General features: G+C 39.7%; 1 protein-coding gene across 2 annotated transcripts in view; it reads left to right on the forward strand.

Moving 5' to 3' along the window:
• The window catches only part of LOC120079887 (ENHANCED DISEASE RESISTANCE protein (DUF1336)), a 72,977-nt gene that overhangs the window by 43,927 nt on the left and 8,856 nt on the right, over window positions 1–20,194 (forward strand). For both annotated transcript variants that reach the window (XM_039034332.2, XM_039034334.2), the window contains exons 14-17: window positions 3,350–3,549; window positions 3,763–3,829; window positions 6,089–6,264; window positions 8,189–8,290. In XM_039034332.2, coding sequence (XP_038890260.1) covers window positions 3,350–3,549; window positions 3,763–3,829; window positions 6,089–6,264; window positions 8,189–8,290 — 545 coding nt within the window. The remainder of the gene's footprint in view (window positions 1–3,349; window positions 3,550–3,762; window positions 3,830–6,088; window positions 6,265–8,188; window positions 8,291–20,194) is intronic.

Genomic DNA, 20,194 nt, shown 5'->3' on the forward strand with positions numbered 1-20,194 from the left:
TTTGTGCGTAGCCTTTCGCTACGAGGCGTGTTTTTAACCGAGCAACAGAACCATCAAGATTGACTTTAACTGCAAACACCCATTTGCAACCGATAGCCTTCTTTCCTGCAGGGAGAGAAACTAAATCCCAAGTACAATTATCGTCTAAGGCAGTCATCTCCTCCACCATTGTGGCACACCAACCAAGATGAGACAAAGACTCATGAACAGTTTTCGGGATGGATACAGACTCTAAGGATGCAATGAATGAACATGTGGAAGGTGACAAATGGTTATATGAAATAAAAAAGGAAATAGGATGAGCACAAGTACGTTTACCTTTACGAAGAGCAATAGGAAGATCATCACCCATTTCTGGATCCAATGACGAAGAAGACTCTGGTACAGGGCATGGAATTGAAGGTTGTCGTCGAGTATAGACCTTGACGACGGGAGGAAGAGATGAATCAGGAAGAGTAGAGGTAGCCACAGGAAGAGATGAATCAGAAAGAGGATCGTAAGGAGAAATAACTGTGTAGACAAGGAAATCATCCTCTAATTCCTTATGCTCCCCCTGACTCTTATTCGAAGAGAAAGACGGTGATGAGAAAAATGGGGTATGTTAAAAAAAGGTGATATCAGGAGAGAATAAATATTTATTAAGATTAGGACAATAACATCGATACTCCTTTTGGACACGGGAATAACCAAGGAAAATATATTTTAAGGACTTTGGATCCAGCTTGGTATGCTGAGGCCGAACATCCCGAACAAAGCAGGTACAACCAAATATTTTGGGTTGAATGGGAAACAAATGTTGCTTGGGGCATAAAGTACGGAAAGCTATCTCACCCTTAAGAATGGAAGAGGGTATGCGATTTTTTAAGAAACAAGTTGTGGAAACAGCATCAGCCCAAAAGGATTTTGGAACATGCATCTGAAACATCAAAGCTCTGGCTGTCTCAAGGAGATGACGATTCTTTCGTTCTGCAACTCCAATGATGGAGTATCAACACAAGAAGATTGATGAAGAATGCCATGGGCATCTAAATAAGACTTGAGTGTATGAGAGAAATATTCTTTAGCATTATCACTCCGTAGGATTTTAAGAATACCACTAAACTGAGTTTGAATTTCGGCATGGAAGTTACAAAAATGAGAAAGTAACTCAGAACAACTTTTCATTAAATATAACCACGTAACACAAGAATAGTCATCGACAAATGTAACAAAATACCTAAACCTTCCTTTGAACTCAACAAGACAAGGACCCCAAACATCAGAATGGACTAATTCAAAAGAAGCACTAGCTCGTTTATTGACTCGAGGACACGAACTCAACCGATGAAATTTAGCAAACTGACATGACTCACAATCGAAAGAAGACAAATGTTGAAGTTGTGGACAAAGACTCTTCAACACAGAGATAGACGGATGACCCAAACGACAATGCTCTTCAAAGGGAGACGACACGCTAGAGCATGTGATGGCCGTAGGTGTTTGTGGTTCAAAGATGTAAAGACCTCTAACTTCCCGCCCTTTACCAATAGTCTGTTTCATCGTAAGATCCTGAATAAGCAATAACCAAGAAAAAAGGAGACACAACAATGAAGATCACGAGTGAGTTTACTGACCGAAATCAAATTAAACGAGAAATTTGGTAAATTTAAAACTGATGACAATGAAATTGATTCAGTGAGATGGACAGTTCCAGATCCTAAAACAAGAGTGGAGGTTCCATCAGCTATAGTGACATTAGGTGACGAGGTAGATGTACAAAGGGTAGAGAATAATCCATTTTGACGTGGAGGAAAGAAGGCATTTAGAAATGTTACCTGTCTCAACGATGGTCGTAATGGGAGTAGAAGATGATGCCCTCAATGACTCTTGATACTGCTGAAATTTAGCAAACTCCCCTGCAGAAATCGTAATTGACTTGTCAAGATTATCAGGAGTAGAGGTGACATTTGCAGAGGGTGATAGCATCCTCTGACCCTTATTCAGCAATCTTCTGCATTCACGTTTTGTATGGCCAGGTTTATGGCAATAATAGTAAACAGCACCTCCTGGATTTGATCTCTATGAATAGCAGTTGGATCCATTCAACTTGTGTTCAGTTGCTTTTGACACCATAGGAACAATCTCAGACATTACTGGCTTCTTATCAGTCATTACCTCAAAAAGTAGACACCGGACAGCAAAGAATCAAACCTTAATTTACCGAAGAGATGTCTACACAAGCAATGGGTATATCTATATATCCCAAACAAACACACCACCAAGAAGACCCAACAATACTGAGGAAAACTCACTGAAGACAGACGAAAAACGGCGGCGCACGTGCCTACACGCGCCGGCGCATGGACGGACAATAGGCTAGAACAGGCGGCGCGTGAGCCTCACGCACTGGTCAGATGGCAATCGGACTTTGGGGGTTTTGTAGATCAGCGGCTGGGCTTCTCTTTGGAATGGGCGGTGTCGAAAAAACAGCCCTTTTTTTTCCGGCGGCGACTAACGACGACGAACGAACCGAAGACGGCGACTGTGAGTAAACTCACCTCTCCACAAAATCCTAAATGTATCACAAATAGGTTCTAAATTCTCAAACCCTAAGGTTCACAAAATCCCTAAGTTTATTTAGAGAGCTCTGATACCATGTAAAACTCTTAGGTTTGAGAAAGAATCAGAATGCTTTATTCATTCACCAAAGATATGAATATATACAAGTGTACAAAGCATAGAAAAGGAAAATATCACAAAATATTTACCATAATGGAAAATCCTAATTATAGAATAACAGGATTAATGCAGTCAAAGCTCCTCTTGCTGAATTATGCTTTGAAAGAAATCAGAGAGTTTTTCATGAAAAGTATCTTCAATGGTTCGACCATTTCGAAGTAGCAAGGCTCAATCCTTCCGCTTGATATTCTCTATCCAAACCTTTTGCAAATTTTTCCATTCAAGACATTTGTCTGAACTGGAGCTTTTATTTCTTTACAATAAACTTTGTCTTAGCATCATTTTGTTAGATACTTTTGTGCTGCTCTTGTTTGTATTTTTATTTTCCACTTCTTATTTGCTTTGTTTCATTGTATTTTTTCTTTGTATTTTTTATCATAAAACTCTTTTCATTATATTAATGAAAAGTTCTGATTCCTTCCAAAAAAAAAACTCAAGAATAATGAACTCAAAAAGAGGCACTTGTTATGACCCGTGTTTGCTTTGTCTGAATAAGTGTCCAGTATTCTTTTTTGCCATCTGGAAACCATGCTTTTACTTTCAATAACACGACTTTATCTTTTTATAACAACAGCCAAAAAGAATGAATTTCATTCACTGGAAATTTTGTTTCTGGATTGCCAATTTTCAGGTCTAAAGGAATATGTTTTAGCAAATCCCGCTCTAAATTTTGAAACCCTGCCCACTGTTGTCCGTTCAAAAATCTCAGATGTCTCCACTACGAACAGTGACTATGATGATGAAGTGCATGATGAATTTTATGATGCAATTGCTGCTGATTCATCATCTTCGGAAGAAGATAGTGATAATGATAAAGAACTTGGCAATAAGGTAGTTCTCTTCTTCATTTGAATTAGATTTAGGTTCATTTCTTAATCCCTAACTAATCATTCGTCAAGATCTTGAAATTTTACATCCAGAAGTTCGCTTGCCCCTTTTATAAGAAACGAGAAATATATTATGTACTGAAGGCCAAAAATACAGCTCAAAAGGCGAGGGGGAAGAGAGAATTTTAAATGCTTATTTACTGCTTTTCTATTACAGGAATTAAAAGTGAAGCTGAAAAATGTGTCATGGGCTATAGCAGGCTTTTCTTTGAAGCGGTCATCAGGTTTGTCTTTACATATTACCTTATATTCTAAAAGGTGAAACTCAATATTACGAAAACAAGTTGCTTACAAACTCATTCCATCTACTGCAATTTTTTCCCCACAAGAAACTATAAGCTAGAAACTTTTGATGGTGATTTTTATGAAATGATACAGATTTCATGATTGACTTCTTTTTCCTCTTCCTTTTGTAAAAAATACAGCCCTAAGTATAATGGTATGTGCCTACTCCGTAAGTAAGGACTATATACAGAAAGCAAATGTAGGAGGAGACTAAGGCTTAGTTTGGGTACTGTAACTATTAAAATAATTTCTGTATTAGACTAATGTTTAGTGAATTTCAATTTTAGACATGAAAAGAAAGGATAAGTGGAAAATTTTAGAAGTTTGTTGGTAAGTCAAGGTGTTTGATCTCAAAAGCTTCTGTTTACCCATTTTTACAAATCAATGTAAATGAAAATGTGATTTTATTTAAATTAACATAGCACAAATTTTATCAAACACTAATAATAGTTAAAATTTCTCCCATAATTACTTGTAACGTCTAAAAAATTCGAACAGAGCCTGGCAGTGAAGAAATTAAAGAGGGAAAGAAAATTGAGAGTAGAAACAGGAAAAATAGAAAGGGAAAAATAAAAGAAGGGGAAATATTTTATTTTATTTTAACAAGAAACAATAATTTATTAAAAATGAAAGAGTAAAAGTACAAGCTACCAAAGGCTGCCAGAAGTAGACTTCGGACAAAAAAATAAAACAGCATCAAAGAACTAGAATAAAAATAAGACATGAAACCCTTACAATAAAGCCCCTCACTTATTACAAATATCATTATGTTAGTAACCCTCAAATATCGTTGATGAAAAAAGAGGAAATTGTTATAGGTGCCGACGGGAGGATACTTACAAAAGAAAAGAAAAGGAAATATGTTGGTGGTTGGCCTAAGCCGACTCCAAAACTCTCATGTTGAGTTGAAAATGTTTGTTAGGCCAAATTTAGACTTATGATCTTCATGAGCTCTTCTGTGGGGAGATTGGGTGAGTTTGTCAGCAATTTGCCTCTGGATGGGAACATGGATTAGGGATATAATTTTACCTTCAGCTTTTTCCTCCATGAAATGTTGGTCTATGTCCACATGTTTCATACAACTATGGTTGAATTCATTTCTATACTTGTTTTAGCTTGTTTGTCACACACTTAGACAGCATGTGTGCATGTCTATCTACACAGATATAAGGGTACACATATCCATACATCGTAAACATACTTATGTTTGTGTGTGCCCATGCACGTTTTGGCATGCGTACATACATGTTCAGACAAAGGCACTGCTATTTTGAATTGATCAAGGACAATAGTAAAGAGTGGTAGTTTAGCATATCAATAGAGATAATGATTTTTGGAACTCTAAACTGCTCAAGTGTGCTGCAAATGAAGCTTGCCTCCCATTACATTTCTCCCAATAGATGTGCTTTGTGTAAAAGGAATTGGGAGGATCTCCAACACCTTCTTTTCGATTGCGTTTATGCTCAAAACTATTGGGTATCACTCTTCAAGTACTTCAACTTAAGCTGGCCTTTTGGGGTAGCATTCAGAGATAACGTCCAGCAGCTAATAGTAGGTCTAAACCTTAAGAAATCTCATCAAATTTTGTGGGTCAATGTTGTTAAGGCATGTTATCTGAGTTGTGGTTTGAATGGAACCAAAGAATCTTCCAAGACAAGAAAATTCCATAGCTTACAAGGTTCGAAGCAGCCAAGCTTAAAGCCTCACTATGGAGCTCTCTCACAAGCACCTTCGCAGATTACTCTAGTCAGGAAATCAGCTTGAATTGGCATGCCTTTCTCTCTCCGGCATTTTGAAGCCTCCCTTCCAAAGGGTTTTAGCTACCATTGTTTTATTTTGTTCTTAGGTTGTCTTGTTTTTTATTTTGTCCCCCACTGGCAGATTGTCTCTCTTTGTAATATTATGAAACCTTGTATTTTCATTTGCTGCTAGTATTCGGAAGTGACGAGGGTGCTAAGGGAGTGTCAACCTAGTTGAGATGTCCTGGTGCACCTGTTGGTCCTATTTGTATCCTTGTATTTTAAGCATTAGTCTCATTTCATTTTCTTAATGAATAAAGAGACTTGTTTCCATTTCAAAAAAATATATATAGAGAGAGAGATTAGGTCATGGTTATTTGTTCAAAACCTATTTTACATGTATTTTCCATTTAATTGAAAAAATACTTGGTAATAAATGATTGATCATCATGGTTGCAGCTGTTGATGCTAATAAGGAATTAGATCCTAGTGTTGCTCCTATCATCTTGGAGACAAGCGAGTTTCATGGTTCTTTGCAGAAAGGAAGGGATGACAAGGATACAAACTGTTGGACTTCTCCTAGTGGAGCGGGATTCATGATAAGGGGGAAAAATTACCTCAAGGACAACTCTAAGGTGGGTTTCTTTCTCATGTGAATTTAGAAAGATATAAGTTCAGTTCAAAGAATCACTAGTTACTAGTTACATTTGTGCACACACATCTACTACTTTGGATTTTGATGTTTCCATATTTGCTACTTTTGCAACTTTGATATAGTGTAAAGACCTTCGTGATCATCTAAGTTGCTGTGGGTTTAAATTCCTTATCATTTTGATTGTGGTTGTATGTGAATCTTAACAATTGTATATTATATGATAATAAATATTTTTAATATTATTCTAGGAGAATTTTCCATCTAGGTATTATGTTTTTAATGTTTATGTTTGATTTTTAAGATTTTGCATTTAAATTGACGCCACTTTTTGATTATTTCTTTCATGTTCTATTTAGGCTCGAATTAGGAAAGTGCTGGTTTATTATCTTGTATCACTTTGTTTGTACATGATTCATGGAATGCTTCCTTAATTTTCTAGTTCTTAAAGATGTAAGACAAGCCAAAGAAAGAAAATTTGATGGGGTGACCTCAATAGGATTATAGATGAAGAGAGCTTTTTTATTAGCTCGTAATGATGACCTTCATGCATCTAGAAGGTCAGATGCCAATAACCCCAGGGTCTTCCTCATAGAGCTCGAATTCTAAAGAAGAGAGAGAATAAAGAAAAAGGAGCCTGATGACCTTGAAAAGATTGATCCGTCTCGGCCTAGCACTTAGGAAAGCCCAAGGCCTGTGAGCTTTTACATGGTTATAAAAATTAGTCAGTTTTCCAAAACGATTGAAAGAAGTGAAAGTTGGGTGTATCCGAAAGGTTTCTACTCACATTGGCCTTTTTTCTTCCTCTGCCTTTTTTTTTTCTTTTTTAAAAGTTTTATTTAAGCTTATTTAAAAAAAAAAAAAAAAAAAAAAAAAAAAAAACAAAGTGAGAAGGAGATAGGTAAAGCATGAAGTCCTATGAAGCACAAATACGGTCTTTAAGACTAAATGAAATTACAAAAGAAGGGGGAGTCCTAAGGAGAGACTACAAAAGACGTTTCTAATTTTAAAGGCTAAATAGCCAAAATGAATTTAGCTCAACTGGCATAGTGTTTGTGCTATCAACCTCGAAGTCAAAGGTTCAATTCTCCCACCCCACATATTGTCAAAGAATTTGAAAAACAGCAATTCAGCCTATAGACTAAATGAGAAAATTCTTCAAGAATCTAACCGAAGATCTGGAATGCATGAGATAGATTCTTTATGTCTAGATAATTAATACGGAAAAAGAGATTAGAAAGGGAATAACCTATAAATTATCCAAAATCAACCTAATTCATCCTACATCAATTCTATCTCTCCCAAAAAAAAGACTTGTCTCGAGTCTTAAAAAGGAAAAGAAAATGAAAGAATTCTCCAAGAATTTAACTCAAGATCTTTATTAGAATGCAAATTGTACGATCCATGAGGGAATTTCTCTATTTTTATAGAATTAATACACAAAAGGAGAATAAAAAGAGATTAACCTAGCAATTACCCAAAATTAACCTAATCCTCCCTACAACAGAAAGCCAAACAAAATGACTTGAAGGACGAAGGACTAGGATGTTGAAGACATTAGCACAAAAAGGGAAGAGACAAACTCTCGAAGAAATAAACTTTTATTGAGAAAATATAAAGATGGACACTTTGGAGAGAAGACTCTCTCACTCTCTCAAAACTCAATCACTATTTACTCACCTTTTCTTACTTTTCTTCTTACCTTATGGAGAGTACACAGTCCCTATTTGTCTTTCTTCTTTACCAACTGGACTTCTTTCATGTAACTCACCAATTTTACTAATCTTAATAAGTACAATAAAAACATGCTGACTATATCAAAAGAAAATAATGTCAGAGATGATTGTCCTTAGCTCATGCCTTATGATATGCTATAGACATAGACCATATGATATGATCTCTTTCAGGTAATGGGAGGAGATCCTCTTCTCAAGCTCATAGCAGTAGATTGGTTCAAAGTCGATAAAAGCTTTGATGGCATTGCATTGCATCCCCGGAATTTAGTTCAGGTATTTTCACTTGCATTTTTTGCATACATGAATGGTAGAAACTCCTAACAAAGTCTATAGTGTACTGTACTCCTAATCACCATATTTTTCCGTTACCAAAAGCTGCATGTTGCCCTTGATGCCCATCAGTTTTCTAGTTGAATTTACATGATGTAATTGAAGGAAGATAGGAGCTCTGACTGATTGTCTTGTTAAGTATTTTCTGCTTAGCAATTGTCTGTTTCTATAACATCATTTTTGAAAGGGTCAATTAGAGAATCATGTAATTTTTGTTGCGCTTGGGAAAAGGTTCATTATCTTAAACACACCATAAAGCTAGATGACTGCATTTTTGTTACTGTGCTATTAAATCACAACTAAAACCAAAGGTTTGAGCTGATGAATTACGTTAAATTTAGTTATATTAATACTTTAACGCTTCTCACTTTGGGCTTAGGAGAAAGACCATCTACCAATAAGAAAAAAGTAAAAGTAAAAATTAACCTAAATATAGACGGATGAAAATAGAAAACGAGAAACGAACACATAGTTTACGTGGAAAACCCTAGAATAGGGAGAAAAAACTACGATTGAGACTTATTTTTATTATTGGTTTGATACACAAAGTACAAGAGAACGGGCCAAATAAATAGACAATGAGAAGTCCTAGGATACAAGAAATTATGAAACAACCCCTAGGTTAATATGCTATTTTTTACACTCTCCCTCAAGTTGGGGCGTAAATATCAATAAGGCCCAACTTGCTGACACAATAATCAAAGCTTCGTCCGAGCATCCCCTTTGTGAGCACATCTGCAACTTGCTGACTTGAAGGAACATAGGGAATGCATATACTTCCATTGTCCAGTCTTTCCTTGATGAAATGTCTGTCAATCTCAACATGTTTGGTTCTGTCATGCTGAACTGGATTATTTGCAATACTTATTGCTGCCTTATTGTTACAAAACAGTTTCATCGGAAGCTCGCTATCTTGATGAAGATCTGACAAAACTTTCGTCAACCAGATTTTTTCATATATCCCTAAACTCATGGTCCGATATTCAGCCTCAACACTACTTCTGGCCACAATTCCCTATTTTTTGCTTCTCCACGTCACTAGATTACCCCAAACAAACGTGCAATACCCAGATGTTGACTTTCTATCAACAACAGACCCTGCCCAATCAGAATTAGTGTAAGCTTCAATGCATCGTTTATCGGACTTCTTGAATATCAAGCCCTTACCAAGGGTTCCTTTTAAATATCGTAGAATGTGCTCAACTGCGGTCATATGTTCCTCATAAGGAGCCAGCATAAACTGACTGACAATGCTAACTACATAGGATATGTCAGGTCTCGTGTGAGATAAGTAGATCAATTTCCCAACCAATCGCTAATACCTCTCTTTGTTGACAGGGACACTATTACCTGTATTACTAAGTTTTGAATTATACTCAACTGGGGTATCAACAGGTTTACAACCGGTCATTCCTGTTTCCTTGAGTAAGTCAACAGTGTACTTCCGTTGGGACACTGAAATCCCTTCCTTTGATCGAGCTACTTCCATTCCAAGGAAATATCTCAACTTCCCAAGGTCTTTAATCTCGAATTCTTTGGCCATCTTTGCTTTAAGTCTCATAATTTCATCATCATCATCACCAGAAAGCACAATATCATCGACATACACAATGAGAACTGCAATCTTCCTTGAAGTTGACTTCTTTGTAAATAGTGTGTGATCTGAGTGCCCTTGGGTATATTCTTGTCCTTTGACAAAGGTGGTAAATCTGTCAAACCAAGCCCTCAAAGACTGTTTCAACCCATATAGCGACTTTCTCAGTCGGCACACCTGGTGTTTGAATTAACTCTCAAAACTGAGGAAGACTCATGTAGACTTCCTCTTCAAGTTCCCCATTAAGAAACGCATTCTTTACATCCAGTTGATGAAGAAGCCAATCCTTGTTTATTGCAACTAACAGTAATACCCGGATAGTATTCAACTTAGCACGGGGGAGAATATCTCGGAGTGGTCCACACCAAAGGTTTGAGTAAAGCCTTTGGCAACCAACTTAGCCTTGTATCGGTCAATCGTTCCATCAGACTTATACTTTATAGTAAAGACCCATTTGCACCCAATTGTCTTGTGCCCTTCAGGTAGAATCACTTGATCCCACGTTCCATTTTTCTCAAGTGCCCTCATTTCTTCCATGACTGCAGCCTTCCATTCAGGAGTTTCCATTGCAGCTTGTATGCTACTCAGTACCATCCCTGTATCTAGACTGGTGGTAAAGGCCTTAAACTCGGGTGATAGGTTACTATATGTCATGTAATTGTGCATAGGGTATTTCGTACATGATCGAGTGCCTTTTCTCAGGGCTATAAGGGAGATCGAGAGATGCATCACGATCTTCCATCCTGTCAAGTTTCCCACTGTGATTGATCGTCTGCTCAATAGGGGTTTCACCTTTAGAGGTCCCCTCCATATCATCACCATCTCTAGTGTCATACTCATTTTCCGGAATTGTTTCCTGATCATTATTCTCAGTTGTCTCTCCATCTGCCATGGTGGTGCTGTCAGCACCTTCTTTGCCTTTTTTCTCTCTGCAACCGTTAGTCTTAGCACAAGTATCAATATCATTAGTTTCAGGAAAACTTGTACCTGATGTTGGTTCTGATTCATGGACCGAAGCTGGAGATGCAACAGGTGGCGCTGTTTCCTTCTGATTCATGGTAGGCAGGATAGGGCTGACATGTTCGGGAATAAGGGATGTCTCTAAGGGAATTGCATATGTGTACCAGTTAGTCTCTTCACTAAAGTTCTCCCCCTGAAGATGGCTAACGGGAAAGAACGGTTGATTCTCAAGAAAGGTGATATCCATGGAAACAAAATATTTGTAAGATGACGGGTGATAACACTTATACCCATGCTGGTGGAGAGGATACCCAACAAAGACATATTTTTTAGCACGAGGGGTGAATTTCGTGGGGTTTGGACCATGGGAATAAATAAAGGCAACACAACCAAATACCCGAAGTGGAACATCTGAGATTAAACGAGTGGTTGGATATGACTCTTTAAAACAATCCAACGGATTTTGAAAGTTGAGGACTCGAGAAGGCATCCGATTGATTAAGTGGACGGCAGTGAGAATAGCATCCCCCCATAGGTAAGATGGAAGAGATGTGGACAACATTAAGGAACGGACGACTTCCACCAATTGACGATTTTTCCTCTCGGCTACTCCATTCTGTTGAGGAGTGTAAGCACACGAGCTTTGGTGGATAATCCCTTTAGATGTGAGGAAGTCCCGAAAAGAGGCGTTAAAGAACTCCCGCCTATTGTCACTGCTCAGAAACCCAATTTTCGCATTAAATTGGGTTTCCAAAGTAGTATAGAATTGTTGGAATACTGACAACACCTCGGACTTATCAGTGAGAAGAAAGACCCAAGTAAGCTGAGTGTGGTCGTCTATAAAGGTGACAAACCAGCGTTTCTCTATGGAGGTGATGGTTGGTGAGGGACCCCAGACATCACTATGAACTAAGGTGAAGGGTCTGGACGGTTTGTAGGGCTGAGAGTGAAAGGAGACACGACTCTGTTTGGCACGAATACAAATATCACAGTTTAAAGAAGATATATTAATATTGCGAATAAATGTGGAAACAAATATTTCATGTATTGAAAATTTAGATGTCCTAAGCAAAAATGCCACAACATAAAGTCATTATCAGAATTAGAAAAATTTAAAGAAACGAGACTAGTCCTATAAATATTTCTAGAAGAAGTATCATCAGTCAGGAAGTAGAGCCCCTATCGTGTCGGGCAGTGTCAATCGTCGTCCCCAAGCTCAGATCCTGAAATAAAACAGAGTCGGGTGAAAAAACTGCCTGACAACTCAGATCTCTTGTAATTTTACTGATAGATAATAAATTATATGATATCTTAGGAACATGTAACACATCATGTAGTATCAAACCCTCAAACGGAGACAGATGTCCCTTCTCTGCTACAGGGGCAAACGACTCATCTGAAATTCTAATTCGTTCATTACCAGCACTCGAACAATATGAAAGAAATTGATCAAATGAGCCAGTAAGATTATCTGTAGCCCCTGAGTCAACAATCCAGGGCTTTTTACCCTTAATGCTAATAAAGCCAAAAGACTTAATTGTATCTGACTGTGCAATGGCAATGACCCCAACTGCACGTAGATTGGTCTTATTGTCTGCTGGAGGTTGATTATGAGAATTCTCATTCGTCGAGTCACTCACTAGGGCACATCCAGGGTTTGATTTGTCATGTGATTGGCAATGTCTACCGTTCGGAGGTCGTCCATGTAGCTTCCAACACTGGTCTTTTGTATGCCACGGCTTTTTGCAGTGCTCACAGACAGGAGTGGGTTTCTTATCGCCATCGAAGCCAGACGATTTTGTAGCAAAGGCTGCAGCCTCAGTGGAAGTGCTACCTGGGTTGTTCATAGCACTCGATCCGTCCTCTTCCAGCCGTATTTCTAAGCTTACTTCCATGAGAGAGGGTATAGGCCGTTGGCCCAATATTCGACTTCGAACAACATCGTATTTAGAGTTCAATCCAGCTAAGAAGTCATAGACCCGATCAGCTTCCTCAATCTTCAAATACTGAGCCCTGTCTTGTGCACAATTCCAAACTATTTCTCGACAAAGATCCATCTCTTGCCATAGCAGGGATAGTTTATTAAAGTAGGAAGTTACATCCATGATCCCTTGTTTGCATTCGTGGACCTGGTTGTGTAAAGTGTATAGTCGAGACGCATTCTGCCTTTTCGAGTAGAGCTTCTACACAGCATTCCAAATATCCTTGGCGGTTGCAGCATACAGTAATGGTCTGCCAATTTGGGTTTCCATACTGTTAACAAGAACTGACCGTAGCAAGGAGTCTTCCCCTTTTCAGATACGCTCCTAAGGATCACCCAGTTCAGGTTTTGGTATCTCCCCCCTTAAGTACCCGAACTTATGTCTCCCTTCTAATGCCATTCTGATTGATTGAGACCATGAAAAATAATTCTGGCCATTCAACTTTTCTCCAATGATGAATCCTGTAGAATTGCCCATCGAGCCAGACAAATAATTCGTATTGGGTAAAACAGAGAAAGAGTCTATCGGATTCTCAGAGTAGAATTTTGTTTGTGGGTTCGCGCCACGAACTATTCCAAAGTTTGCTACTTGTTATTGGAAATAGGGGAAACGATGCCGAATCTCGCCAGGGCATTGGGAGCTCGGCACGGCTGGACCTTTCTGTTCATCGAGAATCAGCCTTATTACAGGATGGAAGAAGTCACCCGAGGGAGCCCAACCCCGAATCTCAACCGGCATGGAAGGAACCGAAGGGACAGAGGGAACTGAATCGGCTCGGCTAAACAGAGATCCCACGAACGACGGGTTACTGGGCTCGGCCCGACTGGAGATCCTGACCGGATGTTGCAACTGAAAGGAGTGTCCATCGGCTAGGGTTTGTGCCAGAACCATCTAAAAACGTCCATTGACAAGGGTTTGCGCAGGTGGGAGCTGCGATCGAAAGTGTCCAGCCACGATCTCTGGGTACGACTCATCGGCTGGACTCGACGTGGTCTACTGAGGAGTGGCTCCGGTCGGCTGGGCTTCAAGTATTGAACGGCTCTAACCACTGATCAGCGCTCCGATCTGGGATAGACGACTCGGTTGGCCTTCGGACGGCTGTCTGACATGAACGGTGGCTGGAATAAGATGAGGCAGCGCGACTTGGAGGTAACGCTCGACGGCTGCCTGGACAGTTGCTGTGATATAGACGTTTGCGGCTCCATTGATCCCCATGGTGACTGCTGAAGAAGACTGTGGTTGATTCTCGTCGATGACGCCTAGGGTTTCGTCCCCTTGCTCTGATACCATGATGAAAATAGAAAACGAGAAACGAACACACAGTTTACGTGGAAAACCTTAGAATAGGAAGAAAAAACCATGATTGAGACTTATTTTTATTATTGGTTTGATACATAAAGTACAAGAGAACAGGCCAAATAAATTGACAATGGGAAGCCCTAGGGTACAAGAAATTACGAAAGAACCCTTAGGCTAATATGCTATTTTCGACATAGACAATTAATACTATTGAAAGATAAGGAAAAGAAGAAGACAAAGTTCACGTGGAAAACCCTAGGTCAGAGAGAAAAAACCACGATAGAGAATTTTATTAATTTTGTCACACTTACACAGCACCCCAGACCCAGATATGATAGACCCAAGTCTAAAACTGTAGAGTAGTAGACACATTGTAAAAAGACAGAAACGTCCTTAAGGCAAATACACCATATTTCAACACTCCCCCTCAAGTTGGGGCGTAGATATCAATAAGACCCAACTTGCTAACACAAGTATCAAAGCTCTGTCTTGGTAACCCTTTGGTGAGAACATTAGCAATGTGTTGGCTTGAAGGAATGTAAGGAATACAAATACTGCCACCGTCCAGTTTTTCTTTGATAAAGTGCCTATCAATCTCCACATGTTTGGTTCTATCATGTTGCACAGGATTGTTGGCAATACTAATAGCAACATTATAATCACACTAAAGTTTCATGGGACCATGACTGTCCTAATGAAGATCGGACAGAATCTTTTTCAACCATATTTCTTCACATATTTTCAGACTCATAGCTTTGTATTCTGCTTCAGTGCTACTCCTAGCAACAACACCTTGTTTCTTACTTCGCCAGGTAACCAGATTTCCCCACACAAAGGTACAGTACCCTGAAGTATATTTTTTATCTGTTACAGAACCTGCCCAATCCGAGTCATTCTAGGCCTCAATGCACCTTTTGTCATGTTTCCTGAACATTGAGCCTTTTCCAGGGGTAGACTTCAAATACCTCAGAATCTGAGTAACAACTTCCATGTGTCTCTTATAAGGAGCCTGCATGAACTAACTAACCATACTAACAACATATGATATATCGGGTCTGGTGTGAGACAGGTAAATCAGTTTTCCCACGAGACATCGATACGTCTCTTTATTTACAGGAACACCTTCAGCAGGATCACCCAACTTGCTATTAACTTCCACAGGCGTATCAGCAAGTTTACACCCAGTCATTTCTGTTTCTTTCAACAAGTCCAGAGTATACTTCCGTTGAAAGACGGATATTCCTTCTTTTGATCTCGCTACCTCCATCCCAAGAAAATATCTCAGATTGCTAAGATCTTTGATCTCAAATTCATCTGCCATCCTTCCGTTTTAATTTCACAATCTCAGCTTTATCGTCACCTGACAAAACAATATCATCAATCTAGACAATCAGAACAACTACCTTCCCTGATGTCGATCTCTTAGTAAACAAGGTATGATCAGAATGCCCTTGAACAAACCCTTGGGACTTAACAAATGTAGTGAATCTATCGAACCAAGCTCTTGGAGATTGCTTTAAGCCATATAGGGATTTCTTCAGTCTATAGACTCGACTACCAAAACGTGCTTCAAAACCTGAAGGAAGGCTCATGTAGACCTCTTCTTCTAACTCACTATTTAGGAACGCATTCTTTACATCCAGTTGATGTAAGGGTCAGTCTCTGTTAACAGCAACTAAAAGAAGAAGTCGAATTGTGTTTAGCTTCACCACTGGAGAGAAGGTTCCCGAGTAATCAACCCCATATGTCTGAGTAAACCCTTTCGCAACCAGTCTGGCCTTGTACCTATCAAGAGTCCCATCAGACTTATACTTAACAATGAACACTTACTTGCACCCGACGGTTTTATGACCTTTAGGAAGTGCAACCAAATCCCAAGTTTTATTTGTTTCAAGTACTCTCATCTCTTCCATAACTATAGCTCTCCACTCGGGAATTTTCATGGCCTTATGCACACTAGTAGGTATCATTACAGTATCTAGGTTGGTAGTGAAAGCCTTAAACCTCAAAGATAAGTTACTATAAGACAAGAAACTCTGCATAGAATGCTTGGTACACGATCTAATTCCTTTTTGTAGGGCGATTGGCAAATCAAGGGTAGCATCATAATCACCAGTTTTTTCTAACTACTCATTAGCATAAGATTGGTGACGAGGCCCACGCTCGTCCTTCTGTTGCAAGCTTTCAGTCTCCTGAGTACCTTCTGGTAACTCATTACTATCCACGGCCTCGACCTCATCTGAATTCTTCTCATTAACCACATCACCCCCAACACACTCATTTTTATTTTCAGACACATCATCAGAAACAGAGGTACCTTGAGCTGGTGTCGGTTCCGACTCTTGGACAATTTTCGGTGGAGCAACATGGAGAACTATTTCCTTTCTAAGATTCTTCCCGTAGTAGGTTATCCAAGGCACCTGTTTCATAGGAAGGACAGGGTCATTTGTATCTAGGATAGGCTCAGGGAAAAGGTCTATAGGAAAAGAATATGTGGATGTGTTAGCCTCTTCACTAATGGTCTCCCCCTAAAGAGGACTAATAGGGAAAAAAGGTTTATCCTCGAGAAATGTGACGTCCATAGTGACAAAGTACTTCTTGGAGGACAAATGAAATACTTATAGCCCCATTGATGAAGAGGATAGCCAACAAACACAAACTTTTGATCACGAGGAGCAAACTTAGTTTGGTGAGGACCGTGGTTATGAACAAAAGCAATACACCCTAACACCCAAAGGGGAACATTTGAAAAAGAAATGTGGATAAAACACTCAAGGGGTATTTGGAATTTAAGAACACGAGAGGACATTCAATTGATGAGGTGAGTTGCAGTGAGTACAACATCCCCCCACAGATACGAGGGTAAAGATTTAGGAATCATGAGAGATCGAGCAACCTCAATAAGATGGTGATTTTTCCATTCAGCCACCCCATTTTTTTTGGGAGTATAAGCACACGAATTTTGATGGACGATACCTTTCGACGTCAAAAACTCACGAAGGGTATGATTAACAAATTCCCGTCCATGTCACTCTAAAGAAAGACAATTTTAGCATTAAACTGGGTTTCGACGGTAGTGTAAAATTGTTGAAAAACATACGTCACTTCAGATTTATCAGTAAGAAGAAACACCCATGTAAGATAGGTGTGATCATCAATAAAAGTGACAAACCAACGCTTGTCAGACACAATCGTGACGTTGGAAGGACCCCATACATCACTATGTATCAAATGGAAAGGTTGGGAAGGTTTATAAGGCTTAAAAGCAAAGGTAACCTGGGCTGTTTTGCACGTATACAGACATCACAAGACAAAGAAGAAACATCCACATTATAAAATAAATGGGGAAACAAGTACTTCATATATTGAAAGCTTGGATGTCCAAGTCAAAAGTGCCATAACAAATAATGTTTTTTCAGAAACAATAAACGACGATAACAAACTAGTCCTAGACAAATTCCTAAAGTTCATCAGAAAGGAAATAGAGGCCCCTATCGTGTCGGGCAGTACCAATCGTCGTCCCCAAGCTCAAGTCTTAAAAAAAACATCTGGTGAGAAAATAAATCTGCAGTTTAAATCTTTGATTATTTTACTTATAGATAGCAGATTGTAAGAAATCTTCGGCACGTGCAACACATTCTGGAAAACCAATCCCCAAAATGGAGACAAATGACCTTTCCCCGCAACGGGAGCAAAGGACTCATCTGCAATTCGAATTCTCTCATTTCCAACACTCGGAGAACAGGAGAAGAATTGATCAGATGATCCAGTTAAATGATCGGTCACTCCTGAGTCTAGTATCCATGATTCATTTCCCTCAATAAAGAAGTTAAAGGATTGAGGAGTACCTGATTGGACGATAGTACCGATCCCAACAGTACCTGAGTCAGTTGGATTGATCACCTGAGATTGTGACGTAGCATCAACAGATTCACTCACGAGAGCTCGACCAAACTTTGACTTGTCATTCGAAGGGCGACGTTTGCCATTTTGAGGTCCACCATGTAGTTTCCAACATGGATCCTTCGTTTACCACGGCTTTTTGCAGTGCTCACATATTGGAGGGGATTTACCATTCTGCTTGTCATTATCAGACCCAGAGGACTTGACCCCAAAAGCAGTAGAGTCTACAGTAGTAACCACGAAACTGTTCATAGCACTTGTCCTATCCTCCTCTAATTGAACCTTAGAGCAAACCTCCATAAGAGACTGTATCGGCCTTTGCCCCAGTATTTGTCTCCGGACAGTGTCAAATTTTGAGTTCAAGCTAGCCAAAAAGTCGTAAACACGGTCAGTTTCCTCAATCTTCAAATACTGGACCCCCCCACCCCCCACCCCCTTGAGCAATTCCAGACAATCACGACACAAGTCCATCTCCTGCCGCAGTAGAGACAATTTATTGAAGTAGGATGTTATGTCCATGGTCCCTTGCTTGCATTTTTTCCGCAACGTATATAGACGTGAAGCGTTCTGCCTTTTCAAATACAGTTTCTGGATTGACTCCCAAATATCCCAAGCAGTAGCAGAATAGAGCAGGGGCTTTCCGATTTAAGGTTCCATGCTCTTAATCAGTATTGAACAGAGAAGAGAGTCCTCTCCCTTCCAGGCACATCCCTGAGGATCCCCAGGGTTTAGTCTCGGTATCTCACCAGTCAGATATCCGAACTCATGTCACCCCTCAAAGACCATTTTAACCGATTGAGACCAGGAGAAATAATTCTGGCCATTCGTTTCTCTCCTATGATTATTCCTGTAGAATTTCCCACAGATGCAGATAAAATATTTGCAACAGGTAAATTAGGGAAAACTGTTACCGGATTTTCCACATATAACGACAGACTAAAAGGTAAGTCTGGATTAGGGTTCATCTGAAGATTGGACGTGGTCCCAAAGATCACCCCAAGCACTACAATCTGTTGTTAGAAACTAGCAATTTGTTGTTGAATTCCAATCGATGAAAAACCCAGTGGTCCAGAACTTCCGTGACTGATTGACCCGCTTGGAACAGAGGTTGTAGGGTGCTGCCTGATCGGAACAGAAGAGGAATATTGACCAGTAGGCTCGACGGCACGGATTTGAGGCTGGAAAGGAGGTTGCAGGTGCTGCGGCTGGTGTTTTAGACGAGTCGCGACCTGGAGACCGTTGGGGAAGATAGACACCGTGCTAAAACTCGTCAAAGGAAGAATCGGAGCCGCGCTAGAAAATGGATCGGACGCACTGGGGTGACGCCCGAATGGATCGGCATTGTAGCTGGGAGTGATCGACGGCATGCTGGAGATCTGGATCGGCTGGTACGCGATCGGCGGCACACTGGAGGTCTGGAACAGCTGATGTGCGATTGATGTGCGATCGACGGCTGAACCGACTGGGCTCTACCGGTCTGATCTCCGAACGAAAGGCTAGATCTGGTGCGGTGCGGTTGGGCTGATCCCAATCAGTTGCTGTGACTGTATTGGGTTGAGAATCGATCGGAGATACCGATTGATGGTGGCCTGAATCACAACGGTCGTTGTTGCTTCTGGCGTTGTTCCATCCCCTGCTAAAGTTGATTGAATTTCTTCAATCTGACCTAGGGTTTCATCACCTTGCTCTAATACCATATTGAAAGATAAGGAAAAGAAGTTTAGGACAAGGTCTACATGGAAAACCCTAGGTTAGGGAGAAAAAAACCACGATAGAGAATTTTATTAATTTTGTCACACTTACACAGCACCCCAGACTCAGATATAAATAGCCCAAGTCTAAAACCCTAGAGCAGTAGACACATTGTAAAAAGACATAAATGCCCTCAGGGCAAATACACCATATTTCAACAAATACACAGCTAATATTTACAATTTGAAAATAAATTCAACACTCTCCCCAAAACTTGTTTAAAGATGTCTTTCATAGCTTGTCAATTAGTTTGTCAAATTTTGAAAAGACCTTTAGTTGAAATACTAACTTGTCTAACTATGTGCTACATCTATCTTGCCATCAAATTACTTACATCCTTGCCAAATCATTACCGAG

This window comes from Benincasa hispida, chromosome 6, assembly GCF_027475165.1.
Source record: "Benincasa hispida cultivar pf3 chromosome 6, pf3_genome.v1.1, whole genome shotgun sequence".
Classification (NCBI taxonomy): Eukaryota; Viridiplantae; Streptophyta; class Magnoliopsida; order Cucurbitales; family Cucurbitaceae; genus Benincasa; species Benincasa hispida.